The following is a 26,256-nucleotide window of genomic DNA, read 5'->3' as shown; positions in this document are numbered from 1 at the left end:
AATGTATTCAGGATAACCATGCCAGTCCAATTGTAGCCTGTATTTATTTGTCCATAGATTCAAAATATAAAAGATACAGCCATTTCCGAACCACAGGTCTTGCAAATAATTGTTTATACATTAGTTTACAAGTATACAAAAATTATATGACTCATAAACACCCCTAGATACGTCATCAATTTAACCGTTTTTAAAACTTAGTTGTTTGACAAAGTAATAACTTTTAAAATTTATTTTAAACCATTATGGAGTAATTTTATTCATAATCTGAGGGAATTTTTATCTTAATAATTTGTTTCAACATTCTGATAGAAATCTATCCGGAAAGTTTTTCAGCTTGCTCCTTCAAAAGATTTTCGCATTGAAGTCTGTGCTTTTTGAAGAATGATTTTATAAAAACGTCATTTTGCGATTTAGTATTCTCTGGTGTGGCCCATCCTTGGTGTGACTCAGTTCTGCTTCCAATGGTATAAATTGGTCATAGGCTATTTAAGTTGAAATCGAAAAGTGCACACGTGGACACGCCCTAATTGATTGAAATCGCTAAAATCACTGAAAATTGCTTTTTCGTCATTTTTTCTGTCAACTTTAAGTGCCGTTTGGATTACAGTTTCTTCTTGAAATACTTTGAAACTTTGCTATGCTTTCAGCTATATAAAAAACAATAAAACAATTACATGCAAAAATTTACGGCATTCATATTGGATGCGCACGCAACGTCTGCCTCAAAGTTCGCACGTGCAAAGGTGATAATGTTGCTCATTCGTGATTTCCAACAAATTCTGCTTTGCCCCCCCACGAACCCAGTTTTTAATGTCATTATATATGAATATTACTGCCAACTAATGAGTATTAAGTGGCATATTCAGTCATGATCGACCGATATTGCTTCCCTAAACTCAAGGAAATGTTTTTTAAAGGATAGATATTCGAAATCGTTTTGAAACTCTCCCTCCTTATTAATGAAGAATCAGTTTTTAATATTCGACTTTATAATACCCTACATTATAATCAAAAAGAATGATAATTTGACCAAAACCCATAATCATGGTTAGTGTGGACCCGCTGTCAGTGTCCTCTTTCCCCAAACAAACAGGAAATGATATTACTTTGGATTGACGTTCTCAAATGCAAAATGATACCGAGAATGACATCGGCGTCGGCTCTCGCTTTTCCATTCATTTACAATTGTAATAGATTTAAGAAAAACTACCCAAAGGCAGCTGTACTCGGCAAGGAAGATTCAATAAACATCAGCTAATTTCAATAAGTAATACTAAAAACAAATAACTTGACATACGTTGCATGCCACTTTTCGCGGGATACGAAACATGTATCAACAAATAACTACCACCCTTACCCCGAAATACTAGGTATCGACCCGAACGCAACCCAAAGAGTTTGGTACAGCATCTGATTGATGTAATCAATCGAAAACTTATTACTATTCGTTAGGCCGTGAATGAATGGGAAAAGCGAGCGACCGATTTCAATCTCGGTATCATTTTGCATTTGAAACGTCCAATCAAATATGTAAAAAAGATATAAAATACTGCTATGCAAAAATTTTACCGTGTGTCAAATTGTCTGCGCACGCACGTCCGCTCAAGTTGCAGTGCGAAAGGTGAGAATTTCGCGCTTCGTGATTTCGAATAATTTCTGCTTTCCACGAATTAAATGGCATTATACTGAATTTAATGCCAAACTTGAATGTAAAAAGTGCCATATTCAGTCAGGTAAAATTTCGGAAATCGATGAAATTACCTTCATATTAATTAATAATATATGAATGAAGTTATGAATTTACATTTCGGCTTTGTAAATTATCCTGAAATTATAATCAAAAAGAGATGATATTTGACCAAAACCCATAATCATGGGTAGAGGTGGACCCTGTCAGGGTCTCTCTTTCCCAAACAAAAGGAAATGATATTTACTTTTGATTGACCGTTCTCAAATGCAAAATGATACGATAATGAAAAATCGGTCGCTTCTCGCTTTTCCCCTTCATTTACAATTGTATAGATTAAGAAAAACTACCCAAAGGCAGCTGTAACTCCGGCTATGAAGATTCAATAAACTTCAGCAATTCAATTAAGTAATACTAAAAACAAATAACTTGACATACGTTGCATGCCACTTTCGCGGATACGAAACATGTTTAAACAAATCACTACCACCCTTACCCCAAATACAGGTATCGACCCGAACGCAACCCAAAAGTTTTTACAGCAATCTGATTGATGTAATCAAATCGATAACTTATTTCTATGCGTAAGCCGTGATGAATGGGAAAAGCGGAGCGACCGTTTTCATTCTCGGTATCATGTTTGCTTTGAAGAACGGTCAATCAAATATGTAAAAAAATAATAAAATACTGCTATGCAAAAATTTTTACCGTGATTCAATATTGTATGCCCACGCAACTCCGCTCAAAGTTGCACGTGCGAAAGGTGGAGAATTTTGCTCATTCGAGATTCGAATAAATTCTGCCTTTCCCCACGATATATAAATGGCATTATATATGAATTTAATGCCAACTTGAATGAGTAAAAGTGCCATATTCAGTCATGTAAAATTTTCGAAATCGATGAAATTACCTCATATTACTGATATAAATTGAAAAAATGAAGTTATGAGTTTTACATTTCGGCATTGAAATATCCTGATATTATAATCAAAAAGAGATGATAATTGAACCAAAACCCATAACAAGGGTAGAGTGGACAGCTGGCATGGTCTCTCTTTCCCAACAAAGGAAATGATATAACTTGATTGACTCGTTCTAAAATGCAAAATGAAACCGAAATGAAATCGGTCGATCGCTTTTCCCCATTCATTACAATTGTAATAGAATAAGAAAAACTACCCAAAGCAGCTGTACTCGCAATGAAGATTCAATAAACTTCAAGGCTAATTCCCCCCCCCCCCCCCCCCCATTAAGTAATACTAAAAACAAATAACTTGACATACGTTGCATGCACTTTCGCGGATACGAAACATGTATCAACAAATAACTACCACCCTACCCCGAAATACTAGGCATTAAGACTCATCGAAAGTAGTTCAGCAGGTAAATTTAAGTTCAAAACATTCTAATTCAATGTTAAAGATGACAGGAATAAGAAATAGTTATGTGGAGGTTTTTAAGAAATTTGCGCAAAATACGCGCCAGCATGTTATACGAAATTAGGTAAAAAACCCAAAATCGCCATATTCAGGTGCCTTAAAAACCATGTTAAAATTGAGTTAGAGATCTGAAACTTTGCACGGCGTCTAGACCTTGTCCAAATCGACTGTAAAAAAAATTGCATGTTTCAGGAGTATCGGGAAGTGGGTTTTCTGGAACCCCTGTTTTACAACAGATTGTCGTGAAGTATATATATATATATATAGACGCTTTTGAAGTCAATTGTAGCCTACATTTAAGTGTCCGTAGATTCAAAAGTATAAAAGATACAGTCATTTCGAACCACAGGTTTTAAAGATAATTGTTTATACTTTAGTTTACATTATATCAAAAAATAATTTATCTTCATCATCATCACTTGATGACGTCATCAAATTAGGTGTTTTTAAAACTTGATTTTTGACAAAGTAACAACTTTTCAAATCGATTTTAAACCATTAAGGAGTAATTTTATTCAAAACTTGAGGACATTTTCATCTTAGATAATTGTTCAAGCATTCTGAAAATCTACCGGAATAGTTTCTTACTTTGCTCCTTCATAAAGATATTCGCTATTGAAGTAAGTGCTTTTTTGAAGAATAATTTTATAAAAACACAAAAGTTGTGAATTAGTATTCTCTGGTGTTGGGCCATCCCTTGGGTTGTGGAGCTCAATTTTGCTTTTTAAAGGTCTAAATTGTGTTATAGGCTAGTTTAAAAGTTGAAAATCAAAAAGTTGCACACGTGGGGACACACCCAGTTTGATAGAAAATTGCTAAAATTACTGAAAATTGCTGTTTTCACCATTTTTATCAACTTTGGAGTCTCGTTGTGATCCAAGTTCTATATGAAATCTTCTGAAACTTTGCATGCTTATTAAACTATATATAAAATACTGCTATGCAAAAATTTACGGTGATTCAATATTGTATCCGCACGCAACGTCCGCTCAAAGTTTGCACGTGCGAAAGGTGAGAATTTTGCTCATTCGTGATTTCGAATAAAATCTGCTTTCCTACGATATTTAAATGGCATTATATATGAATTTAATGCCAACTTGAATAAGTAAAAAGTGCCATATTCAGTCAGGTAAAATTTCGAAATTGATGAAATTACCTCCTAATTATTAATATAAATATTAATGAAGTTATGAGTTTACATTTCGGCTTTGTAAATTATCTTGACATTATAATCAAAAAGAGATGATATTTGACCAAAACCCATAATCATGGGTAGAGTGTACCGCTGCCAGTGTCTCTCTTTTCCAAACAAAAGGAAATGATATTAATTTGAATAACCGTCCGAAAATGCAAATTGATACCGAGAATGAAATCGGTCGCTCGCTTTTTCCAATCAATAAGCTTTATATTACAATTCGTAAGCCGTGATCGAATGGAAAAAGCGAGCGACCGATTTCATTCTCGGTATCAATTTGCATTTTCGGACGGTTATTCAAATTAATATCATTTCCTTTTGTTTGGAAAAGAGAGACACTGGCAGCGGTACACTCTACCCATGATTATGGGTTTTGGTCAAATTCAAGTATATTAAAATGTAGGTTTTTCCCGATTTGAGGGCGGGAATATACTTTAATATGCCCCCCCCCCTCTTTGCACCCTTTTTGAGACCTATCGGCTATTACTGTAAGGACTTGACCCCTCAATTGGCACAACAAAGCCAAAATCTTGCTTGATTTATCAATTCACATTGCTAGATTTCAATCCTGAAAGCAAACTTTCTGAAATTCTTCCAAAGAATACACTATGTATCCCTTTTTCGAATCACACTTAATTAGCAAGAGCTGCTGCTGGCATGGCTCTAATATGCATTTAATATCGTATTATATGAATCGTTCTTGAAACTGTGTTTGAAAATTATCTCTATAATGCCAAATTGCTCAGCTAGGCTTTTTGCATGAGCAAAATCTTCAAAACAATTTTCGCCTACGGCGACATGTTCGCCATTAATACCCATCTGCTAACAGAATTTGGACAGGATGCAGCTTTCGGCAGTCCTGCCAAAAATTTTAAAAGTGTTTACAGGCATTTTAAAAACTGATTTGATTTTGCAGGTCTCTTAATTAACATACCTCCCAATAGGTTCACGATGTAGCTGATGACGATGTTTCTGTCATACTTCACAACTGCCTTGTGTCTTACAGGTCCCTTCATTACCACAATTCGAGGTCGAGACGTCTCTACAACTGCAACAAACAGGATATAAGTACTGCTACTCAACAAGTACTCACCCTGCTACTCAATAAGTACTCACCCTGCTACTCAACAAGTACTCACACTGCTACTCAACAAGTACTCAACCTGCTACTCAACAAGTACTCACCCTGCTACTCAACAAGTACTCACCCTGCTACTCGACAAGTACTCACCCTGCTACTCAACAAGTACTCACCCTGCTACTCAACAAGTACTCAACCTGCTACTCAACAAGTACTCACCCTGCTACTCAACAAGTACTCAACCTGCTACTCAACAAGTACTCACCCTGCTACTCAACAAGTACTCACCCTGCTACTCAACAAGTACTCACCCTGCTACTCAACAAGTACTCACCCTGCTACTCAACAAGTACTCATCCTTCTTCTCAACAAGTACTCACCCTGCTACTCGACAAGTACTCACCCTGCTACTCAACAAGTACTCACCCTGCTGCTCAACAAGTATTCACCCTGCTACTCAACAAGTACTCACCCTGCTACTCAACAAGTACTCACCCTGCTACTCAACAAGTACTCACCCTGCTACTCAACAAGTACTCACCCTGCTACTCAACAAGTACTCACCCTGCTACTCAACAAGTACTCACCCTGCTACTCAACAAGTACTCACCCTGCTAATCAACAAGTACTCACCCTGCTACTCAACAAGTACTCACCCTGCTACTCAACAAGTACTCACCCTGCTGCTCAACAAGTACTCACCCTGCTGCTCAACAAGTACTCATCCTGCTACTCAACAAGTACTCACCCTGCTACTCAACAAGTATTCACCCTGCTACTCAACAAGTACTCACCCTGCTACTCAACAAGTACTCACCCTGCTACTCAACAAGTACTCACCCTGCTGCTCAACAAGTACTCACCCTGCTACTCAACAAGTACTCACCCTGCTGCTCAACAAGTACTCACCCTGCTACTCAACAAGTACTCACCCTGCTGCTCAACAAGTACTCACCCTGCTACTCAACAAGTACTTACCCTGCTACTCAACAAGTACTCACCCTGCTGCTCAACAAGTACTCACCCTGCTACTCAACAAGTACTCACCCTGCTGCTCAACAAGTACTCACCCTGCTGCTCAACAAGTACTCACCCTGCTACTCAACAAGTACTTACCCTGCTGCTCAACAAGTACTCACCCTGCTACTCAACAAGTACTTACCCTGCTACTCAACAAGTACTCACCCTGCTACTCGACAAGTACTCACCCTGTTGAGCAGGGGGGCCGTTAGGTAAGAAGAGGTAAGCACCAGCAGTATTGTTGTACAGCAGTATCTCCTGCTCCATTCTCGTTACCACTCCTTCCTTCAAGTGTTGTAATAGCCGCCCTATATATATGAGCAGGTTAGTACTTATTAATTACCTTAAAAGTTAACTTATATAAACAACACGTGACTTGTAATACACAACATGTGACCCACCCGTCCTGCAGTCCAAGACAATGCTGAGTTTGTTCGTCCCGAGAACAATATCTTTGCAATGAGCCTCAGAGTGGATCCTGCTGTGGTAAGAGTCGTGAAACTCAGGTGCCAGCTCGTAGTTGTAAACGTCTAGCGATGCCCTTGTGATCGGGGAGCTCGCTGGCACTATTTTGTAACTGAGGGATCATCTGTTAGTAAATAAATAACCAGTGACGTAGCCAGCCTAAGGCAAAAGAAGGCAATGCTTGCTTTAGAAAACATTTTGCCTGCTCTCGAAAATTTCCCAGTGAGGAAAAATTTACGTTTTCAGTGTCCATATTGATATTAATCACAAATCCACCAAATTCCAACTGCAGAAAGTGCAGAAAGAGGTCAAAAGCTACCGTTGCGACCGTGCTTCGACTTTCATGGTTCATTTTTTCCATCTTGATGCTTGATTTGGAGGACTTCGACGCGCCGCGCGAACTATCATTTTTGCTTTGCATTTATCTTCGCAGATCGATGCGAACCCTTCGAGCAAGGATCTCGAAGGGTTAAAATCGTCATATCAATCAAGGCTTAGTAAGATGAAAAATTCAAAAATTTTACCCACAAAATGGTCTTAAAAAAGAATATTGTTCCTTAGAATTTCTGTGGATGCGTACGTTTAGTGACCACAATCTTCAAAAAATGTTTTAGGCCTCCGGGTGATCGATACAGTTTTTCGCCAATATCTCGTCAGGAGAGCATTTTAACCCTATGTCATGGGGGGTGATTCGGAATCAGCATCCGAAAATACATCGGTTGAAGTTGGTTACAACCATCAGGGGCCCTATTAGAACAATCTCGAAGATCGACTGTAGAGTGATTTAGCACGCTCGCTAACCCTTGTCGGCACATGAGGCATGGATCGGGGAAAATTGAGTCGTCGTAATAGTAGTACTATAACGACGGTCCACTCAATGTTTTGGGTTTTGGAACAATTGTATTCGAATAATTGGGAAGTTAGCACGTACGTTTGTATAGAGACGGAGGGCGTGTCTAGTTAGCACGTACGTTTGTATAGAGACGGAGGGCGTGTTGCTCTGGTAACGTACGTTTGTATAGAGACGGAGGGCGTGTTGCTATGGTTACGTACGTTTGTATAGAGACGGAGGGCGTGTTGCTATGGTAACGTACGTTTGTATAGAGACGGAGGGCGTGTTGCTATGGTTACGTACGTTTGTATAGAGACGGAGGGCGTGTTGCTATGGTTACGTACGTTTGTATAGAGACAGAGGGCGTGTTGCTATGGTAACGTACGTTTGTATAGAGACGGAGGGCGTGTTGCTATGGTAACGTACGTTTGTATAGAGACGGAGGGCGTGTTGCTATGGTTACGTACGTTTGTATAGAGACGGAGGGCGTGTTGCTATGGTTACGTACGTTTGTATAGAGACAGAGGGCGTGTCAGCAAGGAACACCAGGTATTTAGAATTGTAGTGTACCTCTCCGTATTCCACACGAGGCTCAGACTGTTGTGGTAACACTGCTCCCTCTAAACCTGTCACCTGTGCAGAATAAATAGGAGGGGGTTACAGCAGGAGGGGTGGCAGCAGGAGGGAGTTACAGCAGGAGGGGTGGCAGCAGGAGGGAGTTACAGCAGGAGGGGGGTTACAGCAGGAGGGGTTGCAGCAGGAGGGGGTTACAGCAGGAGGGGGGTTACAGCAGGAGGGGGTTACAGCAGGAGGGGTTACATCAGGAGGGGTTACAGCAGGAGGGGGTTACAGCAGGAGGGGTGGCAGCAGGAGGGGTTACAGCAGGGGGAGGTTGCAGCAGGAGGGGTGGCAGCAGGAGGGGAGTTACAGCAGGAGGGGTTACAGCAGGAGGGGTGGCAGCAGGAGGGGAGTTACAGCAGGAGGGGTGGCAGCAGGAGGGGAGTTACAGCAGGAGGGGTTACAGCAGGAGGGGTGGCAGCAGGAGGGGTTACAGCAGGAGGGGGTTACAGCAGGAGGGTTTACAGCAGGAGGGGGTGGCAGCAGGAGGGGGGTTACAGCAGGAGGGGTGGCAGCAGGAGGGGTTACAGCAGGAGGGGGGTTACAGCAGGAGGGGGTTACAGCAGGAGGGGGTGGCAGCAGGAGGGGCGGCAGCAGGAGGGGGTTACAGCAGGAGGGGGTGGCAGCAGGAGGGGTGGCAGCAGGAGGGGTTACAGCAGGAGGGGGTTACAGCAGGAGGGGGTGGCAGCGAGAGATGGTTACATCAGGAGGGGGGTTACAGCAGGAGGGGTGGCAGCAGGAGGGGGTTACATCAGGAGGGGGGTTACAGCAGGAGGGGTGGCAGCAGGAGGGTTTACAGCAGGAGGGGGGTTACAGCAGGAGGGGGGTTACAGCAGGAGGGGTGACAGCAGGAGGGGGTTACAGCAGGAGGGGTGGCAGCAGGAGGGGGTCACAGCAGGAGGGGTGGCAGCAGGAGGGGTTACATCAGGAGGGGTTACATCAGGAGGGGGGTTACATCAGCAGGGGGTTACAGCAGGAGGGGTGGCAGCAGGAGGGGTGGCAGCAGGAGAGGGTTACAGCAGGAGGGGGTTACATCAGGAGGGGTGGCAGCAGGAGGGGTTATATCAGGAGGGGGGTTACATCAGGAGGGGGGTTACAGCAGGAGGGGTGGCAGCAGGAGGGGTTACAGCAGGAGGGGTTACAGCAGGAGGGGGGTTACAGCAGGAGGGGTGGCAGCAGGAGGGGTTACAGCAGGAGGGGGTGACAGCAGGAGGGGTTACAGCAGGAGGGGTGGCAGCAGGAGGGGGTGGCAGCAGGAGGGGTTACAGCAGGAGGGGTTACAGCAGGAGGGGTGGCAGCAGGAGGGGTGGCAGCAGGAGGGGTTACATCAGGAGGGGGGTTACATCAGGAGGGGGGTTACAGCAGGAGGGGTGGCAGCAGGAGGGAGTTACAGCAGGAGGGAGTTACAGCAGGAGGGGGGTTACAGCAGGAGGGGTGGCAGCAGGAGGGGTTACAGCAGGAGGGGGTTACAGCAGGAGGGGGTTACAGCAGGAGGGGTGGCAGCAGGAGGGGGTGGCAGCAGGAGGGGGTTACAGCAGGAGGGGTGGCAGCAGGAGGGGTTACATCAGGAGGGGGGTTACATCAGCAGGGGGTTACAGCAGGAGGGGTGGCAGCAGGAGGGGTTACAGCAGGAGGGGTGGCAGCAGGAGGGGTTACAGCAGGAGGGGGTGACAGCAGGAGGGGTTACAGCAGGAGGGGGTGACAGCAGGAGGGGGTTACAGCAGGAGGGGGGTGGCAGCAGGAGGGGGTTACAGCAGGAGGGGGTGGCAGCAGGAGGGGGTTACAGCAGGAGGGGGTTACATCAGGAGGGGGGTTACAGCAGGAGAGGTGGCAGCAGGAGGGGTGGCAGCAGGAGGGGTGGCAGCAGGATGGGGTGACAGCAGGAGGGGTTACAGCAGGAGGGGGTTACAGCAGGAGGGGGTGGCAGCAGGAGGGGGTTACAGCAGGAGGGGTGGCAGCAGGAGGGGTTACAGCAGGAGGGGGGTTACAGCAGGAGGGGTTACAGCAGGAGGGGTGGCAGCAGGAGGGGTGGCAGCAGGAGGGGGTTACAGCAGGAGGGGTGGCAGCAGGAGGGGTTACAGCAGGGGGAGGTTGCAGCAGGAGGGAGGTCAGCTGCTTAACAAATTGCTCGACGGGAAAAACAAAAAAATTGTCTAATTTCTGTTAATAAAATAGCATTCAAAAAAGGCGGAAAGTGGAAACAAATAACACTAGGTACTGTTGGGTGAATGTTAATTCCTTTTCTTACTTGAAGTTGCTGGGAGTTATTGACGGCGACAATTATTAAGGAGAGTGCGTCTCTGGATAGAGTGTTAGCAAGGACCAACTCACTGGGCCCCCCCAAAACGTCGTACTTTTCAACCGTGTTGAAAGCAAGTCGACTGCTAGTCGGGGAAAAAGTGGTTCTTTCTTTCAGCAGATACTGTATAGCTAATATTGTCAGGTCGGTGCAGGTCTTATAAGCGTTGTACAACCTGAAACAGTAGTTGTTACTAACCTGAAACAGTTATAGTTGGTCACTTCAAATAAAAGTTACAATGCTGGTTTCTTACCACGACACAAGATGCGCGCATGATTCTTGTCACCGTCGCTGTATACAAACTTAACTTACCACAATGTTCAAATTATCGCGCCTTCCATTTAGTGAGCCATTTTAACATTCTGCAGTACAGTTTGGTACAGAAAGTCCAACTCAGCAGATGTTTTCTTCTCAGAATTGTACGTAATGTCTCAGAAGTTCTGATCCAAGTAGTGCAAGAGTTAGGTCCGTGCGGAAATAGTGATCGATAAGTTACTCTGTTGGGAGATGACTTGTTTAGAGATATATACAGTGGGGTATATGGTATATGGTACCCCACTGGTGGTTGATTTGGACATGTCAGTAGAATGCCTGAAGATCGGTTACCCAACTATCTACTTGAATGGAAACCAAAGCATGGGAAGAGATCAAGAGGCAGGCCTAGGAAGAGCTTAAATGATGTATTTATTGAGGATGCTGAGCAGAGATTGGATCGGAATGGACTCACGATTGATTGTATGAGAAGATTAACTGCAGATCGAAAGGGATGGAGAAATGTTTCAGACTTTGAGAACTGCCAATAAGATCATACAATTCTGATTCGAAATATTGTAGGTCGGGGTGTTGGGGTGGTGTATTGCTGGATTTAAAGAATCTTGGTCTTCACAGTTGGTGTTGATAATGGCAGAGTGCTCAACAGTTGGTGTTGATAATGGCAGAGTGCTCAACAGTTGGTGTTGATAATGGCAGATTGCTCAACAGTTGGTGTTGATAATGGCAGAGTGCTCAACAGTTGGTGTTGATAATGGCAGAGTGCTCAACAGTTGGTGTTGATAATGGCAGAGTGCTCAACAGTTGGTGTTGATAATGGCAGAGTGCTCAACAGTTGGTGTTGATAATGGCAGAGTGCTCAATAGTTGGTGTTGATAATGGCAGAGTGCTCAACAGTTGGTGTTGATAATGGCAGAGTGCTCAACAGTTGGTGTTGATAATGGCAGAGTGCTCAACAGTTGGTGTTGATAATGGCAGAGTGCTCAACAGTTGGTGTTGATAATGGCAGAGTGCTCAACAGTTGGTGTTGATAATGGCAGAGTGCTCAACAGTTGGTGTTGATAATGGCAGAGTGCTCAACAGTTGGTGTTGATAATGGCAGAGTGCTCAACAGTTTGTGTTGATAATGGCAGAGTGCTCAACAGTTGGTGTTGATAATGGCAGAGTGCTCAACAGTTGGTGTTGATAATGGCAGAGTTCTCAACAGTTGGTGTTGATAATGGCAGAGTGCTCAACAGTTGGTGTTGATAATGGCAGAGTGCTCAACAGTTGGTGTTGATAATGGCAGAGTGCTCAACAGTTGGTGTTGATAATGGCAGAGTGCTCAACAGTTGGTGTTGATAATGGCAGAGTGCTCAATAGTTGGTGTTGATAATGGCAGAGTGCTCAACAGTTGGTGTTGATAATGGCAGAGTTCTCAACAGTTGGTGTTGATAATGGCAGAGTGCTCAACAGTTGGTGTTGATAATGGCAGAGTGCTCAACAGTTGGTGTTGATAATGGCAGAGTGCTCAACAGTTGGTGTTGATAATGGCAGAGTGCTCAACAGTTGGTGTTGATAATGGCAGAGTGCTCAATAGTTGGTGTTGATAATGGCAGAGTGCTCAACAGTTGGTGTTGATAATGGCAGAGTGCTCAACAGTTGGTGTTGATAATGGCAGAGTGCTCAACAGTTGGTGTTGATAATGGCAGAGTGCTCAACAGTTGGTGTTGATAATGGCAGAGTGCTCAACAGTTGGTGTTGATAATGGCAGAGTGCTCAACAGTTGGTGTTGATAATGGCAGAGTGCTCAACAGTTGGTGTTGATAATGGCAGAGTGCTCAACAGTTGTGTTGATAATGGCAGAGTGCTCAACAGTTGGTGTTGATAATGGCAGAGTGCTCAACAGTTGGTGTTGATAATGGCAGAGTTCTCAACAGTTGGTGTTGATAATGGCAGAGTGCTCAACAGTTGGTGTTGATAATGGCAGAGTGCTCAACAGTTGGTGTTGATAATGGCAGAGTGCTCAACAGTTGGTGTTGATAATGGCAGAGTGCTCAACAGTTGGTGTTGATAATGGCAGAGTGCTCAACAGTTGGTGTTGATAATGGCAGAGTGCTCAACAGTTGGTGTTGATAATGGCAGAGTGCTCAACAGTTGGTGTTGATAATGGCAGAGTGCTCAACAGTTGGTGTTGATAATGGCAGAGTGCTCAACAGTTGGTGTTGATAATGGCAGAGTGCTCAACAGTTGGTGTTGATAATGGCAGAGTGCTCAACAGTTGGTGTTGATAATGGCAGAGTGCTCAACAGTTGGTGTTGATAATGGCAGAGTGCTCAACAGTTGGTGTTGATAATGGCAGAGTGCTCAACAGTTGGTGTTGATAATGGCAGAGTGCTCAACAGTTGGTGTTGATAATGGCAGAGTGCTCAACAGTTGGTGTTGATAATGGCAGAGTGCTCAACAGTTGGTGTTGATAATGGCAGAGTGCTCAACAGTTGGTGTTGATAATGGCAGAGTGCTCAACAGTTGTGTTGATAATGGCAGAGTGCTCAACAGTTGGTGTTGATAATGGCAGAGTGCTCAACAGTTGGTGTTGATAATGGCAGAGTGCTCAACAGTTGGTGTTGATAATGGCAGAGTGCTCAACAGTTTGTGTTGATAATGGCAGAGTGCTCAACAGTTGGTGTTGATAATGGCAGAGTGCTCAACAGTTGGTGTTGATAATGGCAGAGTGCTCAACAGTTGGTGTTGATAATGGCAGAGTGCTCAACAGTTGGTGTTGATAATGGCAGAGTGCTCAACAGTTGGTGTTGATAATGGCAGAGTGCTCAACAGTTGGTGTTGATAATGGCAGAGTGCTCAACAGTTGGTGTTGATAATGGCAGAGTGCTCAACAGTTGGTGTTGATAATGGCAGAGTGCTCAACAGTTGGTGTTGATAATGGCAGAGTGCTCAACAGTTGGTGTTGATAATGGCAGAGTGCTCAACAGTTGGTGTTGATAATGGCAGAGTGCTCAACAGTTGGTGTTGATAATGGCAGAGTGCTCAACAGTTGGTGTTGATAATGGCAGAGTGCTCAACAGTTGGTGTTGATAATGGCAGAGTGCTCAACAGTTGGTGTTGATAATGGCAGAGTGCTCAACAGTTGGTGTTGATAATGGCAGAGTTCTCAACAGTTGGTGTTGATAATGGCAGAGTGCTCAACAGTTTGTGTTGATAATGGCAGAGTGCTCAACAGTTTGTGTTGATAATGGCAGAGTGCTCAACAGTTGGTGTTGATAATGGCAGAGTGCTCAACAGTTGGTGTTGATAATGGCAGAGTTCTCAACAGTTGGTGTTGATAATGGCAGAGTGCTCAACAGTTGGTGTTGATAATGGCAGAGTGCTCAACAGTTGGTGTTGATAATGGCAGAGTGCTCAACAGTTGGTGTTGATAATGGCAGAGTGCTCAACAGTTGGTGTTGATAATGGCAGAGTGCTCAACAGTTGGTGTTGATAATGGCAGAGTGCTCAACAGTTGGTGTTGATAATGGCAGAGTGCTCAACAGTTGGTGTTGATAATGGCAGAGTGCTCAACAGTTGGTGTTGATAATGGCAGAGTGCTCAACAGTTGGTGTTGATAATGGCAGAGTGCTCAACAGTTGGTGTTGATAATGGCAGAGTGCTCAATAGTTGGTGTTGATAATGGCAGAGTGCTCAACAGTTGGTGTTGATAATGGCAGAGTGCTCAACAGTTGGTGTTGATAATGGCAGAGTGCTCAACAGTTGGTGTTGATAATGGCAGAGTGCTCAACAGTTGGTGTTGATAATGGCAGAGTGCTCAACAGTAGTATAATACTACTTCCTTTATCTGTAGAAGTACAGCTAGTACAGAATAAATAAATGTATATTGGATGTATATGGATCTGAAAATATTCCCGTCTATAGTTGGTGATATTCTATATAACTTCCGACCCGGGGTTTGAGACTTGGAATAGCTCAAGGGACCCATCAGAAACAAATTTGACTTGGGTTGAAATTTTGGCTATGGTGCAGTTTTGTGCAATTGATCACGCACACCCTTTAAAATCAAAATAACTCCGCTTCTAATTGGAGTAAGAAACTCAACTTGGCCATAAAAATGTGCAGAATTATCACATTTAGTGGGATATAGCATAAAAAAGTCATCAGACATCGAGTTTGATGAGTTATCTGGCCACACCTATTTTCGCTCTCGCGAGTCGCAATTTACGCACTAAATACAAAATACAAGATAACTGCTCATCTTGGGCAGAATCATGGTAGTAAGTAGGGTAGAGCATCAGGTTGTTGCAATTACAGCGGGGTTACAGCACTCCATGGTAGTAAGTAGGGTAGAGCATGACGTCAGGTTGTTGCAATTACAGCGGGGTTACAGCACTTAATTAATTATACTTTACTACATGCCTTGCCCCGTAGTCATTGACAACGTGCGTCTTGGCAGTGCCAGTAATACCATCGTGGTGTTGGAACAAAGACAACGTGTTTCTAGCCATCACAAACGCTCCTTTTCTCAGATCTGAGCGGTAAAAGGAAAACAGTATCTCCGTCCTCCTGAAAACGAGTAATTTGTTGAAAGTATAGAGCGCAATTACCATGGTAACACCATGGTAACACACACCCAGTATACAGAGGACTATATAGCAGACTATATAGCCACACTCACGGAATGTTAAGTCAATTGTCTTGTTGTTGGTTTAGGAAAATTGGATCACTGGTTAATACTGATAGGCGCAATCATTACACACTCAGTAACAACACACTCGTTACACAGTCAGTGTTGCTATGGTAACTGGTTACTATGGTAACTGGTTACTATGGTAACTGGGGTACAGGTCACATATTTAAAACTAACCTCAGGGCTGACTCCAAAACACGGTCCAAGTTTTTGTAAAAGGGTCGTGAAGTGTAATAACCACTCCAGTAGTCTGCTTGTCTGCAACACATTAACTGGTTACTATGGTAACTGGTTACTATGGCAACTGGTTACTATGGTAACTGGTTACTATGGTAACTGGTTACTACGGTAACTGGTTACTACGGTAACTGGTTACTACGGTAACTGGTTACTACGGTAACTGGTTACTACGGTAACTGGTTACTACGGTAACTGGTTACTACGGTAACTGGTTACTACGGTAACTGGTTACTACGGTAACTGGTTACTACGGTAACTGGTTACTACGGTAACTGGTTACTACGGTAACTGGTTACTACGGTAACTGGTTACTACGGTAACTGGTAACTATGGTAACTGGTTACTATGGTAACTGGTTACTATGGTAACTGGTTACTATGGTCGTGAAGTGTAATAACCACTCCAGTAGTCTGCTTGTCTGCAACACATTATTATTTGTACGGGGGGGGGGGGGGGGGGGGGGGGATCATACACTTAATACCGTACGTGACGTTGGATAGTTGAGGACGAAGTGAGAGTCTCACTTCGTCCCCAACTATACAATATGCTCGATAAACATTATTATTTGATTTAGAATCATTTTTAATTAGATTTATTATATTATAATCGTTAATTATTATTCATAGATTTTTGACATTATTGCGAAATATTCTTGAATTGGAAGTCCATCCTTACAACGACAGTGTACAATTATTATAAGTGATAACAGCGCCACCATGCTGCTACCACAGCGCCACCATGATGCTACCACAGTGCCACCATGCTGTTACCACAGTGCCACCATGCTGCTACCACAGCGCCTCCATGCTGCTACCAACAGTGCCCACCATGCTGCTAATCCAGTACAGCGCCACCATGCTGCTACCACAGTGTGCCACTAAGCTGCCTACCACACCCACCATGCTGCAACCACAACGACACCATGCGCTACCACAGCGCCACCATGCCCCCCCTACCAAACCGCCACCAGCTGCTCCCCAAAAAAGAAAAACCAAACCTTTCTGCTACCACAGTTCCACCATTTCTGCCCACAACGGCGCCACCATGCTGAACCCACAGTGCCACCCTCTGCTAAACCCCCCAACGGCCCCCCACCATGCGCTACCCCCGTGCCACCATTTTAAAGGCCCTAAACCGGGGGCCACCAGGGCCCCCTTGGGGGTACCCCCGGGCCAGGGGGCCCCCTGGTACAAAAGGGGGGGGGGGGCCCTCTGGCCCCTGGGGGGGGGGGGGGGGGGGGGTACCCCCCCCCAAAGGGGCCACCATGGGGGTGCACCCAAACCAGGGGGGGGCCGGGGACCCCCCTGGGGCTGTAAAAACCAACCCCGCGCCACCCCCCCCCCGTGCTACACCGCCCCACCATTCTGCACCCCCCCCAAGTAAAGAAAAACCCCGGATATACATTTTCAGCCCAAACAGAGGAAAGTACCAAAGAACCACTAAACCCCTTTCCCTAAAATAAAAGGGTTTCCCCGTTCCACTAATATGGGGGGTGTTAAACCGTTTTCCTAATAAGGGGTGTTCCCGGGGAAAAAAATAATATAAGGGGGTTTTTCCCGGGTTTTTAACTTTAAAGGGTGTTAAGGTTTAACTAATATAAGGAGGGGAATTTAAATTTTTTTCCACAAAAAAAGAAGGTTTACCCTTTCACTTTAAAATAAGGAGGGGTTAACCCGGTTTCCCCCAAAAATTTAGGAGGGTTAAACCCTTTCAAAAATTTAAAAGGGGGGTTTCCGGTTATCTATAATATAAGGGGGTGTTTTTCCGGTTAACTTAATATAAGGAGGTTTTTACCGGTTTCCCCCCTTAAAAAAAGGAGGTTTTACCGTAGTCACTAAAATAAGGAGGGGTTAAATTTTTAAACCCCTAAAAAAGGGTTTACCCGGGTTTCCTATTAAAGGATGTTTTTACCTGTTTCCCCCTAATATAAGGAGGTGTTTCCTTTTACCCCCTAATATAAAAAAAGGGGTTACCGGGATCTCCTAAAATTTTAAGGGAGGGTGTTACCCCGTTACCCACCAAAAAATAAAGAGGTTTACCCGGTTTCCCACTAAATAAGGAGGGTTAAACCGTTCCCACTTTAATTGAATAAAACCCTATTTCCACCCATTTTAAAGAAGGGTTCCCCGTAACCCTAATTAAGGAAGGTTTTTAAAACCTGTTATTCTATTATAGAAGGGTGAAAACCGTTAACCCCCTTTTATAAGAGGTTCCGTTCTAACCTTTTAAAATCCAAGGTTTCCCGTTTCCCTAATATTTAAAAGGGGTTAAAATGTTATCCCCCAAAAATTTAAAAAGGTTTTAACCCTTTACCACCAAATATAAGAAGGGTTGCCCCGTTTTTCTCAAATTATTTTTGGGGGTGTTACCCGTTATCTCGATTAAAATTAGGGATTCCCCGTTACCCAAAAAAAAAAATTATGTGGGGGGGGGGAAAAACCGGGTTCCCCAAAAATAAGGGGTTTACCTGTTTTCCTCTAATTTTAAGAAGGGTTACCTTTTATCCTTTTTTTAAAAAGGGGTGTTACATCATGTTTTTCCCCCTAATTAAGAAGGTGTTAACCCTGTTCTGTAATATTTAAGGAGGGGTTTCCTAATTTTTTTCTAATTATAAGGTTTTTTCCCTGTTTCCACTAATTTGAGAAGGGTTACCTGTTACCACTTTAAAAAAAGGAAGTTTTACCGGTTTTCCCCTAATATGGAAGTGTTTGGGGCCCCCGTTTAAACCCCCTAATATAAGGAGGTTTTTACATGTTATCTCTTATAAAAAGGGGTTTACCAAATTTTCTTTTAATTTTAAGGGGGGTTTACCCGTTACCCCTGGTTTATGGGGGGTGTTAACCCGTTATCACAAAAATTTAAGGGGGTGTTTAACCCGTTACCACTAATATAAGGAGGTGTTACCTTTATCTCCCAAAATAAGGGGGTGTTTAAAATGTTATCCCTTTAATTTTAAAAGGTGGTTTCCTTTTTACCACTATATAAGGAGGGTTTACCTTTTAACCTAATTTTAAGGAGGGGTTACCTGAATTTTTTAAAAAAAGGGGGTTTCCTGTTATCCAAAAAAAAGAAAGGGTTTTCATGTAACCTAATTTTTGGGGGTGGGTTTCCTGTTATCACTAATTAAGAAAGGGGTTTTTCCTGGTTTCCCCCCTAAATTTTGGGGGATTTTACCTGTTAACCCCTAATATAAGGAGGTGTTCCTGTTTTCACTAATTTTTTAAAGGGGGTTCCGTTCCCCAAACTTTTTTTTAAAGAGGGGTTTTCCTGTTAACCCCTAATATAAGGGAGGTTTTTACCTGTTTTCCCCTAATATAAGGAGGGGTTACCTGTTACCACTAAATTTTTAAAGGTGTTACCTGTTTCCACTAATTTTAAGGAGGGGGTTACCTGTTACCACTAATTTAAAAAAAGTTTTTTAAACCCTTTTCCCCTAATTTTAAGAAGGTGTTTCCTGTTACCTTATTTTAAGAAAGGGGTTTTCCTGTTATCTCCCATTATAAGAAGGGTTACCCGTTACCATAAATAAAGAGGTGTTTAAACCTTTACCTCTAAAATAAAAGGTGTACCCTTTCCACTTTTTAAAAGGTGGGTTTCCTGTTATCCCCCTAATATAAGAAGGGTTACCTGTTAAACCCCTAATATTAAAGGGGTTTACCCGGGTTTCCTAATAAAAGAAGGTGGTTTCCTGTTTACCTCAAAAAAAAGAAAGGGGGTTTCCTGTTATCTCTTTAAAATAAAGGAGGGTTACCCGTTAACTCTAATTTTTTAAAGGTGGGATTACCGTTCCCCCCTAATAAAATGATTGGGGTTACCTGTTTTCCTCTAAAATAAGAAGGTGTTCCGGGTTTCCTCTAATTTAAAAGGGGTTTCCTTTTTATCCCCTTTATAAAAGGTGTTAAAATCATGTTACCTTTTAATTTTAAGGAGGGTGTTACATGTTATCTGGTTTAAAAAGGGGGGGGGTGTTCCTATTATTTCCCAATATAAAGGGGGGTTACCTGTTACCACGGGGGGGGGGGGGGGGGGGGGGGGGGGGGGGGGGGGGGGGGAACAAAGGAAGGGTTTCCTGTTACCACTAATATTAGAAGTGTTTTTCCCGTTACCACTAAAATAAGGAGGTTTACAGGGTTTTCCCCTAATAAAGGAGGGGGTTCCTTTTTATCTCTAATTTTAAGGAGGTTTTTACCCTTATCTTGGGTATAAGGGGTGTTTTCCTGTTATACTAATATAAGGGGGGTGTTACCTGTTACCACTAATATAATAGGGGGTGCCAAACCCTTTTTATCTTTTTTATAAGGAGGTTTTTACCTGTTACTTTAATATAAGGAGGTTTTTACCTGTTTCACCTTTTAAAAAAAGGGTTACCCCCTTCACCCAAAAAATAGGGGTTACCTTTAAAATCCCTAAAAATAAGGCGGGGTTACCCGGGTTTCCCCCCTAATTTTTGGAGGTGTTTTCCGGTTTTTCCATAAAATACGAAGGGTGTTACCTGTTACCTCTCAAAATTTTTGGGGGTGTTCCCCCCTTTTCCCGAAATAAGGAGGTGGGTTTCCTGTTATCCTTAAATATAAAAAAAGGGGTTAACCCGTTTTCCCCTAATTAAAGAGGTTTTTTACCTGGTTTCCTCTAATATAAAAGGTGGTTTCCTGTTTTCACTAAATAAAAAGGTGTTTTCCTTTAAACCCCTAATAAAAGGGGGTGTTAAACCCGTTATCTCAAAAAAATTTAGGTCGTTTCCGGGTTTTTCTCCCATTTTAAAAGGGGTGTTACCCGTTCCCCCCAATTTTTAAAGGGTGTTACCTGTTCCACTAATTTTTGGGGGGGTTACCCGTTCCCTAATAAAAAGAATTTGTAAACCGGTTTTTCCACTTAAAATAAGGGAAAGGGTTTCCTGTTTTTTCCCCTTAAAATAAGAAAGGGGTTTCCTTTTATCTCTTTTTTAAGAAGGGGGTTACCTGGGTTTTCCACTAATTAAAGAGGTGTTTCCTGTTACCACTTAAAATAAGGAGGGGTTTCCGTTAAACCCCTAATATTAAAAGGTGTTACCTGTTAATTCCCCATCATATAAGAAAGGGGTTTTCCTGTTACCTCTAATATAAGAAGGTGTTTCCTGTTTTCACTAATATAAAAGGGTGTTACCTGTTTACCACTAAAATAAAGGGGGTTTTTACCTGTTATTTTCTAATTTAAGGGGGTGTTATAATACCCGTTTTTCTCTTTTTAAAGTTTTAAGGGGGGTTTTTTAAGGGAAGGTTTTTACCTGTCGGAGTAAAGTGAAGAAGTCGCCAGACCCAAAGCAGCCAGTTTCTGTGTACCGGATTTTCTCACGGTTCAAAAATACTCCCCCCCAGCTTTTGAAAAAAGGGGGGGGGGAACCCCCCAACCCCCCCCCCCCCCCCCCACCCCCCCCCCCCCCCCCCCGTAAAACAAACACTACCCCAAAAACCCCACAGCGGGGGGGACAAAAAAGGGTTTAGCGATTATTTTGGGCCCAAAAAAGCGGGAAAACCCCGAAATTTAAAAAAGGCCTTTTACATTAAACATTACAAAAAATTTGTCGCGGGAATGGGAAAATTTTGCGATTTCGTACAAGGGCCCCGAAATCCCCTTTTTTCCCCGCTAAAGGGGGGGTGAACAAAAAGGGGAGGGGGGAACTTCAGGGGGGGGCCCGGGGGGGGTGAACTTAAAGGGTAGGGGGGGCCCGGGGGGGAAAAAGTCACAGGGAAATTTTCAATGGGGCGAACCAAATCTTACCCCTTTGGGGTTCCCAAAAAAGGGGACTGTTTTTTTAGTTTATTTTTTGGTGAAGGAAATTTAAACTTAACGCAAATATATCCTGCAATAGATAAGAAGCCCCCATAATACAGTATATTTGTGATAGTATAAATTTGGTAACTGCAGGTTTGCCCAGGGTTAAAAATAGCAGGTAATGGGTAAACTAGGGTAACAACAGTTGGGAAAATATGTGTAATATCAAAATTTTTAAAGGGGGAGATTAAACTCCACGGTTTTTGCGGAAAGTTTTTGTTAAAGTTGATGTTCGGGGTTTTTCCCGTTAAAAGGGAAAGGATATATTAAATATATTTTCAACACCGATTTTTAATGTTTAGGAGTACAGAAAATAAATATAAATATATAAATAAATATATCGTCCCCGTTTTTATTAGTTTAAAATAAAATAGAAAAAATTAACCTTTTTAGTTGTCGTACACCCGTTTGCGTCTTCCTTTTGTGGTTTAAAAAAATCGTTCCCCAAAAACCCTAAACACAGCCGTTCGTGGAGTGAAGGGCGGCTTTTAGTTCCACTGTCCAATTTTTTTTTTTGACCCTGCAATAGTTAAATTACGTTCTCCCCTGTATTGGATAAGTAAACTAACCTTCTACAACTTCTCCCCCCGATACTGGCCCATAAATAAACCCCTTACAACGTTTTCCCCCTGTTTGGGCCCCCAGGGAAAACCCCAACCTCTTACAACGTTCCCCCCTGTTTGTAGGGACCCGGTAAAAAACCTTTTTTACAAGTTTCCCCCCTGAAGTAAAGGGCTGTAAACTAAAACCCCTCTTCCCAAAGTTTTCCTCTGTAGGAAGGGGCCAGTAAACTAACCCCCTCAAAAACGTTTTTTCCCCTGTTAAATAGGGACCAAATTAGAAACCAACCTCTCTACAAAACGTTCTCCTCTGTAGTAGGGGGCCGTAAACTAACCTCTCTACAAAAGTTCCCTCGGGAGTAGGGGCCAGAAACTAAACCCCTTTTTACACGATTCTCCTCTGTAGTAAAAGGGGCCATAAAATAACCTTTTTAAAAACGTTTTCCTCTGCGGGGAAATAGTAAACTAACCTCTCAAAAACTTTTTCCCTGTTGGAGGGACTAGGTTTTAAAATAACCCCCCTCTACAACCCTTTCCTCTGTTGTAGGGACCAGAAAAATAACCCTTTTTTTTCCCAAAGTTCTCCTTGGGGGGGAGGGACCAGTTAAATAACCCTTTAACCAAAAGTTCTCCCCCTGTTGTAGGGACTTAAAAAACTAACCTCTCTACAAACCCTTTCCTTTTAGTAGAGACCTTAAAAAAAATTTTAAAAATAAACCCTCTCTTCAACGGGTTTTCCCTGTAGTAGGGACCAGTAAAAATAACCTTTTTACAAGGTTCTCCTTGGGGGGGAAGGGGAAATTAAACCCCTTCTACAAGGCCCCCTTCCCGTAGTAGGAAACCCGTAAACAACCTCCCCAACCCCGTTCTTCTTTTATAGGGACTTTAAACTAACCCCTCTACAACGTTTTTCCCTGTTTAAAGGGGCTATTAAAACTAACCTTCCCACCCAAAGTTCTCCACTGCAGTAGGGGCCCCGTAAAACTAACCCCTTTTACAACCCTTCCCCCTCTGGGTAGGACCAGAAAACTAACCCCCTCTACCAAAGTTTTTTCCTTGAAAAATGGGACTAGTAAACTAACCTCCCCCCAAAAAGTTCTTTCCCCTGTAGTTAAAACTTGTTTAAAAAAACCTTTCCCACAACGTTTTTCCCTTTTTTAGGGGTACGAAAAATAACCTCTCTACCAAAGTTCTCCTATGGAAATAGGGATATTAAAAAACCTCTCTACCAAATTTTTCCTCTGTAGTGGCCCAATTAAAAAACTTTCTTTTCCCCTTCTCCCCTTTTAGTAGGGACTAGTAAACCCACCTTCTCCCAAAATCTCCTCGGGAGTAGGGGCCAATAAACCCAACCCCTTCAACTTTTCCCCTGTTTAGGGACCGAAAACTAACCTCTCTACATTGTTTTTCCCCTGTAGGGGGGGGGCTATAAACTAACCTCTCTACAACGTTCTCCCTCTGTAGTAGGGACCGTTTGAAATAACCTCTCTGCAAAAAATCTCCTCTTTTCGTAGGGGCCCAAAACTAACCTCCCCTTTCAACGTTCTCCTCTTAGTAGGGGCTAAAAACCCAAACCCTCTACAACGTTTCCTCTGTAGTAGGGACCCGTAAATAACCTCTTTAACCCGCTCCCCTTTAGTAGCGACCCATAAACTAAACCCCCCTACCAAAGTTCTCCCCTTTATTTGGGACTTTAAAAACTAACCTCTCTAAAAAACCCCCCCTTTTGGGGTAGGGGGCCTTAAAAATAACCCTTTACAACGTTCTCCTCTGTAGTAGGGTCTATAAACTAACCTCTAACAACCCTTCTCCTCGTAAATAGGGAAACCATAAACCCAACCCTCTACAAAAGTTCCCCTTTTAGTCGGGTCAAATAAACTAACCTCTCTACAACGTTCTCCTCTTGGGAGTTTGGGACAGTAAACCCCCAACCTCTCACCCAAAGTTCTCCTCTGTAGTAAGGAAAGTAAAAACCCCCTTTTACAACGTTTTTCCCCCCCGGGTTTGGGAAACCCGTAAAATACCCCCCTACAAAAGTTCTCTCTGAAAAGGGACATTTAAAATAAAACCCCTCTTTTTAACCCTCTCCTCCCGTAGTAGGGAACCCCGTAAACAAATTCCCCCCAAAAAACGTTCTCCTCTGTTAGGGACTAGTAAACTAACCTTTTACAACGTTCCCCTTGTCTGTTGGCCAAAAATTAAAAAACTACCTCCCCTACAACGTTCTCCTCTGTGTAGGGGCCTTTTAAAAAACCTCTCTAAAACGTTCTCCCGTTGTTAAAGGGCCTGTAAAAAAAACCCTCTACCCCTTCCCCCTCTGAAATTTGGGACAAATAAAACCCTCTCTAAAAACGTTTTCCCTGTAGTAGGGGGATAGTTTAACCCAACCCCCTAAACAAAACCCCCCTGTAGTAGGGACATAAAACAAACACCCCTCTACAACGTTTCCCCCTGTAGTAGGGACCGAAACCCCAAAAATCTCCCCCCAAAAGTTTCCCCGGGAGTAGGGACCCTTTAAAATAACCCCCTTTAAAAACGTTCTTTCCCCTGTTTGTAGGGACTAGAAAACCCCAACCCTCTCAAAGTTTCCCTCTGTTTAGGGACCCCGAAAAAAACCCCTCTAACGTTCTCCTCTGTAAGTGGGACCTTTAAAAATTTCCCACTCCCCCAACGTTCTCCTCTGTATTGGGACCATAAAAATAAACCCCAAAAACGTTCTTTTCCCCGTTTGTAGCGGCCATAAACTAACCTCTCCCACAACGTTCTTTCCCTGTAGTAAAGGGGCCAGTAAACTAACCTCTCTACAACGTTTCCTCTGTAGTTGGGACCCCGTAAACTAACCTTTTCTAAAAAGTTCTCCTCTGTTTTGGTTTTGGGTCTTGGAAACAACCCTCTACCAAAGTTTCCTTGTAGTAGGGGCCAGTAAAAATAACCTCTTAAAAACGGGTTTCACCCTTGTAGTAGGGTCCCGTAAACTAACCCCCTCTAAAAACGTTACCTTGTAGTGGGCCCCGTAAACTAACCTCTTTTACAACGTTCCCTTGTTTAAGGACTGGAAAAAATTTCCCCTCTACAACTTCTCCCCTGAAATAGGGACCAGTAAATAACCTCTCTACAACGGGTTTTCCCCCTTTTAGTAGGGACTAGGAAACTAACCCCTCTACAACCTTTTTGTAGTTAAGGGGGCCTTTTAAAATAACCCTCTACAACGTTCTTTCCCTTTAGTTGGGCTATTTAAAATAACCCTCTACAACGTTTTTTCCTCTGTGTAGGGACAATTTAAAAATTTAAACCCCTCAAAAAAAGGTTTTCCTCTGTAAATGGGACCGGGAAACAAAACCCCTCTACAACGTTTCCCCCCCCCCCCTGGGAGTAAGGGCCTGTAAAAAAACCTCTTTTACAACGTTCTCCCCTTTTAGTAGGACTAGAAAATAACCCCTTTTTCAAAAGTTCTCCCCTGTAGTAGGGACTAGTAAAATAAACCCCTCTACAACGTTCTCCTCGAAGTAGGGGCCCCGTAAAAAAAACCTCCAAATTTCCCTCGTAGTAGGGACCAGAAACAAACCCCTCTAAAAGTTCTCCGTTTTAAATAGGGACCAGTAAACTAAACCCTCTTTCCGTTCTCCTCTGTAGTAGGGACTAGTAAACTAACCTCTCTACAACGTTCTCCTCTGTAGAAGGGACCAGTAAACTAACCTCTCTACAAAGTTCTCCTCTGTAGTAGGGACCAGTTAAACTAACCTCTCTACAACGTTCTCCTCTGTAGTAGGGACCAGTTAAACTAACCTCTCTACAACGTTCTCCTCTGTAGTAGGGACTAGTAAACTAAACCTCTCTAAACGTTCTCCTCTGTAGTAGGGACCAGTAAACTAACCTCTCTACACGTTCTCCTCTGTAGTAGGGACTAGTACACTAACCTCTCTACAACGTTCTCTCTGTAGTAAGGACTAGTAAACTAACCTCTCTACAACGTTCTCCTCTGTAGTAGGGGCCATTTAAAATAAACCCCTTTTACCCAAAGTTCTTTTCCCCTGTAAAAGGACCGAAACTAAAACCCC

At 43.1% G+C, this 26,256-nt stretch overlaps 2 protein-coding genes across 2 annotated transcripts in view; both read right to left on the bottom strand.

Moving 5' to 3' along the window:
• Positions 1 to 256: 256 nt before the first annotated feature.
• Positions 257 to 26,256, bottom strand: part of LOC134810974 (uncharacterized) — a 44,020-nt gene continuing 18,020 nt past the window's right edge. Inside the window, exons 12-17 of the mRNA XM_063817670.1 lie at positions 10,589 to 10,837; positions 8,231 to 8,355; positions 6,827 to 7,002; positions 6,614 to 6,733; positions 5,259 to 5,372; positions 257 to 267 (exon numbers count right to left, since the gene is read on the bottom strand). Of these exons, the coding sequence (XP_063673740.1) occupies positions 257 to 267; positions 5,259 to 5,372; positions 6,614 to 6,733; positions 6,827 to 7,002; positions 8,231 to 8,355; positions 10,589 to 10,837 (795 nt within the window). The remainder of the gene's footprint in view (positions 268 to 5,258; positions 5,373 to 6,613; positions 6,734 to 6,826; positions 7,003 to 8,230; positions 8,356 to 10,588; positions 10,838 to 26,256) is intronic.
• Positions 8,380 to 10,264, bottom strand: LOC134812011 (keratin-associated protein 4-8-like; the record flags this gene model as incomplete). Its single annotated transcript, XM_063819185.1, is given in 4 exon segments — positions 8,380 to 8,479; positions 9,921 to 9,987; positions 10,167 to 10,212; positions 10,214 to 10,264. Coding segments are annotated over 4 exon segments (264 nt in total), but the record flags the coding sequence as incomplete, so codon positions are not given.

This window comes from Bolinopsis microptera, chromosome 2, assembly GCF_026151205.1.
Source record: "Bolinopsis microptera isolate Bmic1 chromosome 2, MBARI_Bmic_1.0, whole genome shotgun sequence".
NCBI lineage: Eukaryota > Metazoa > Ctenophora > Tentaculata > Lobata > Bolinopsidae > Bolinopsis > Bolinopsis microptera.
Note: the sequence above shows the minus strand (reverse complement) of the source record. Positions and strands in the feature narration are given on the sequence as shown.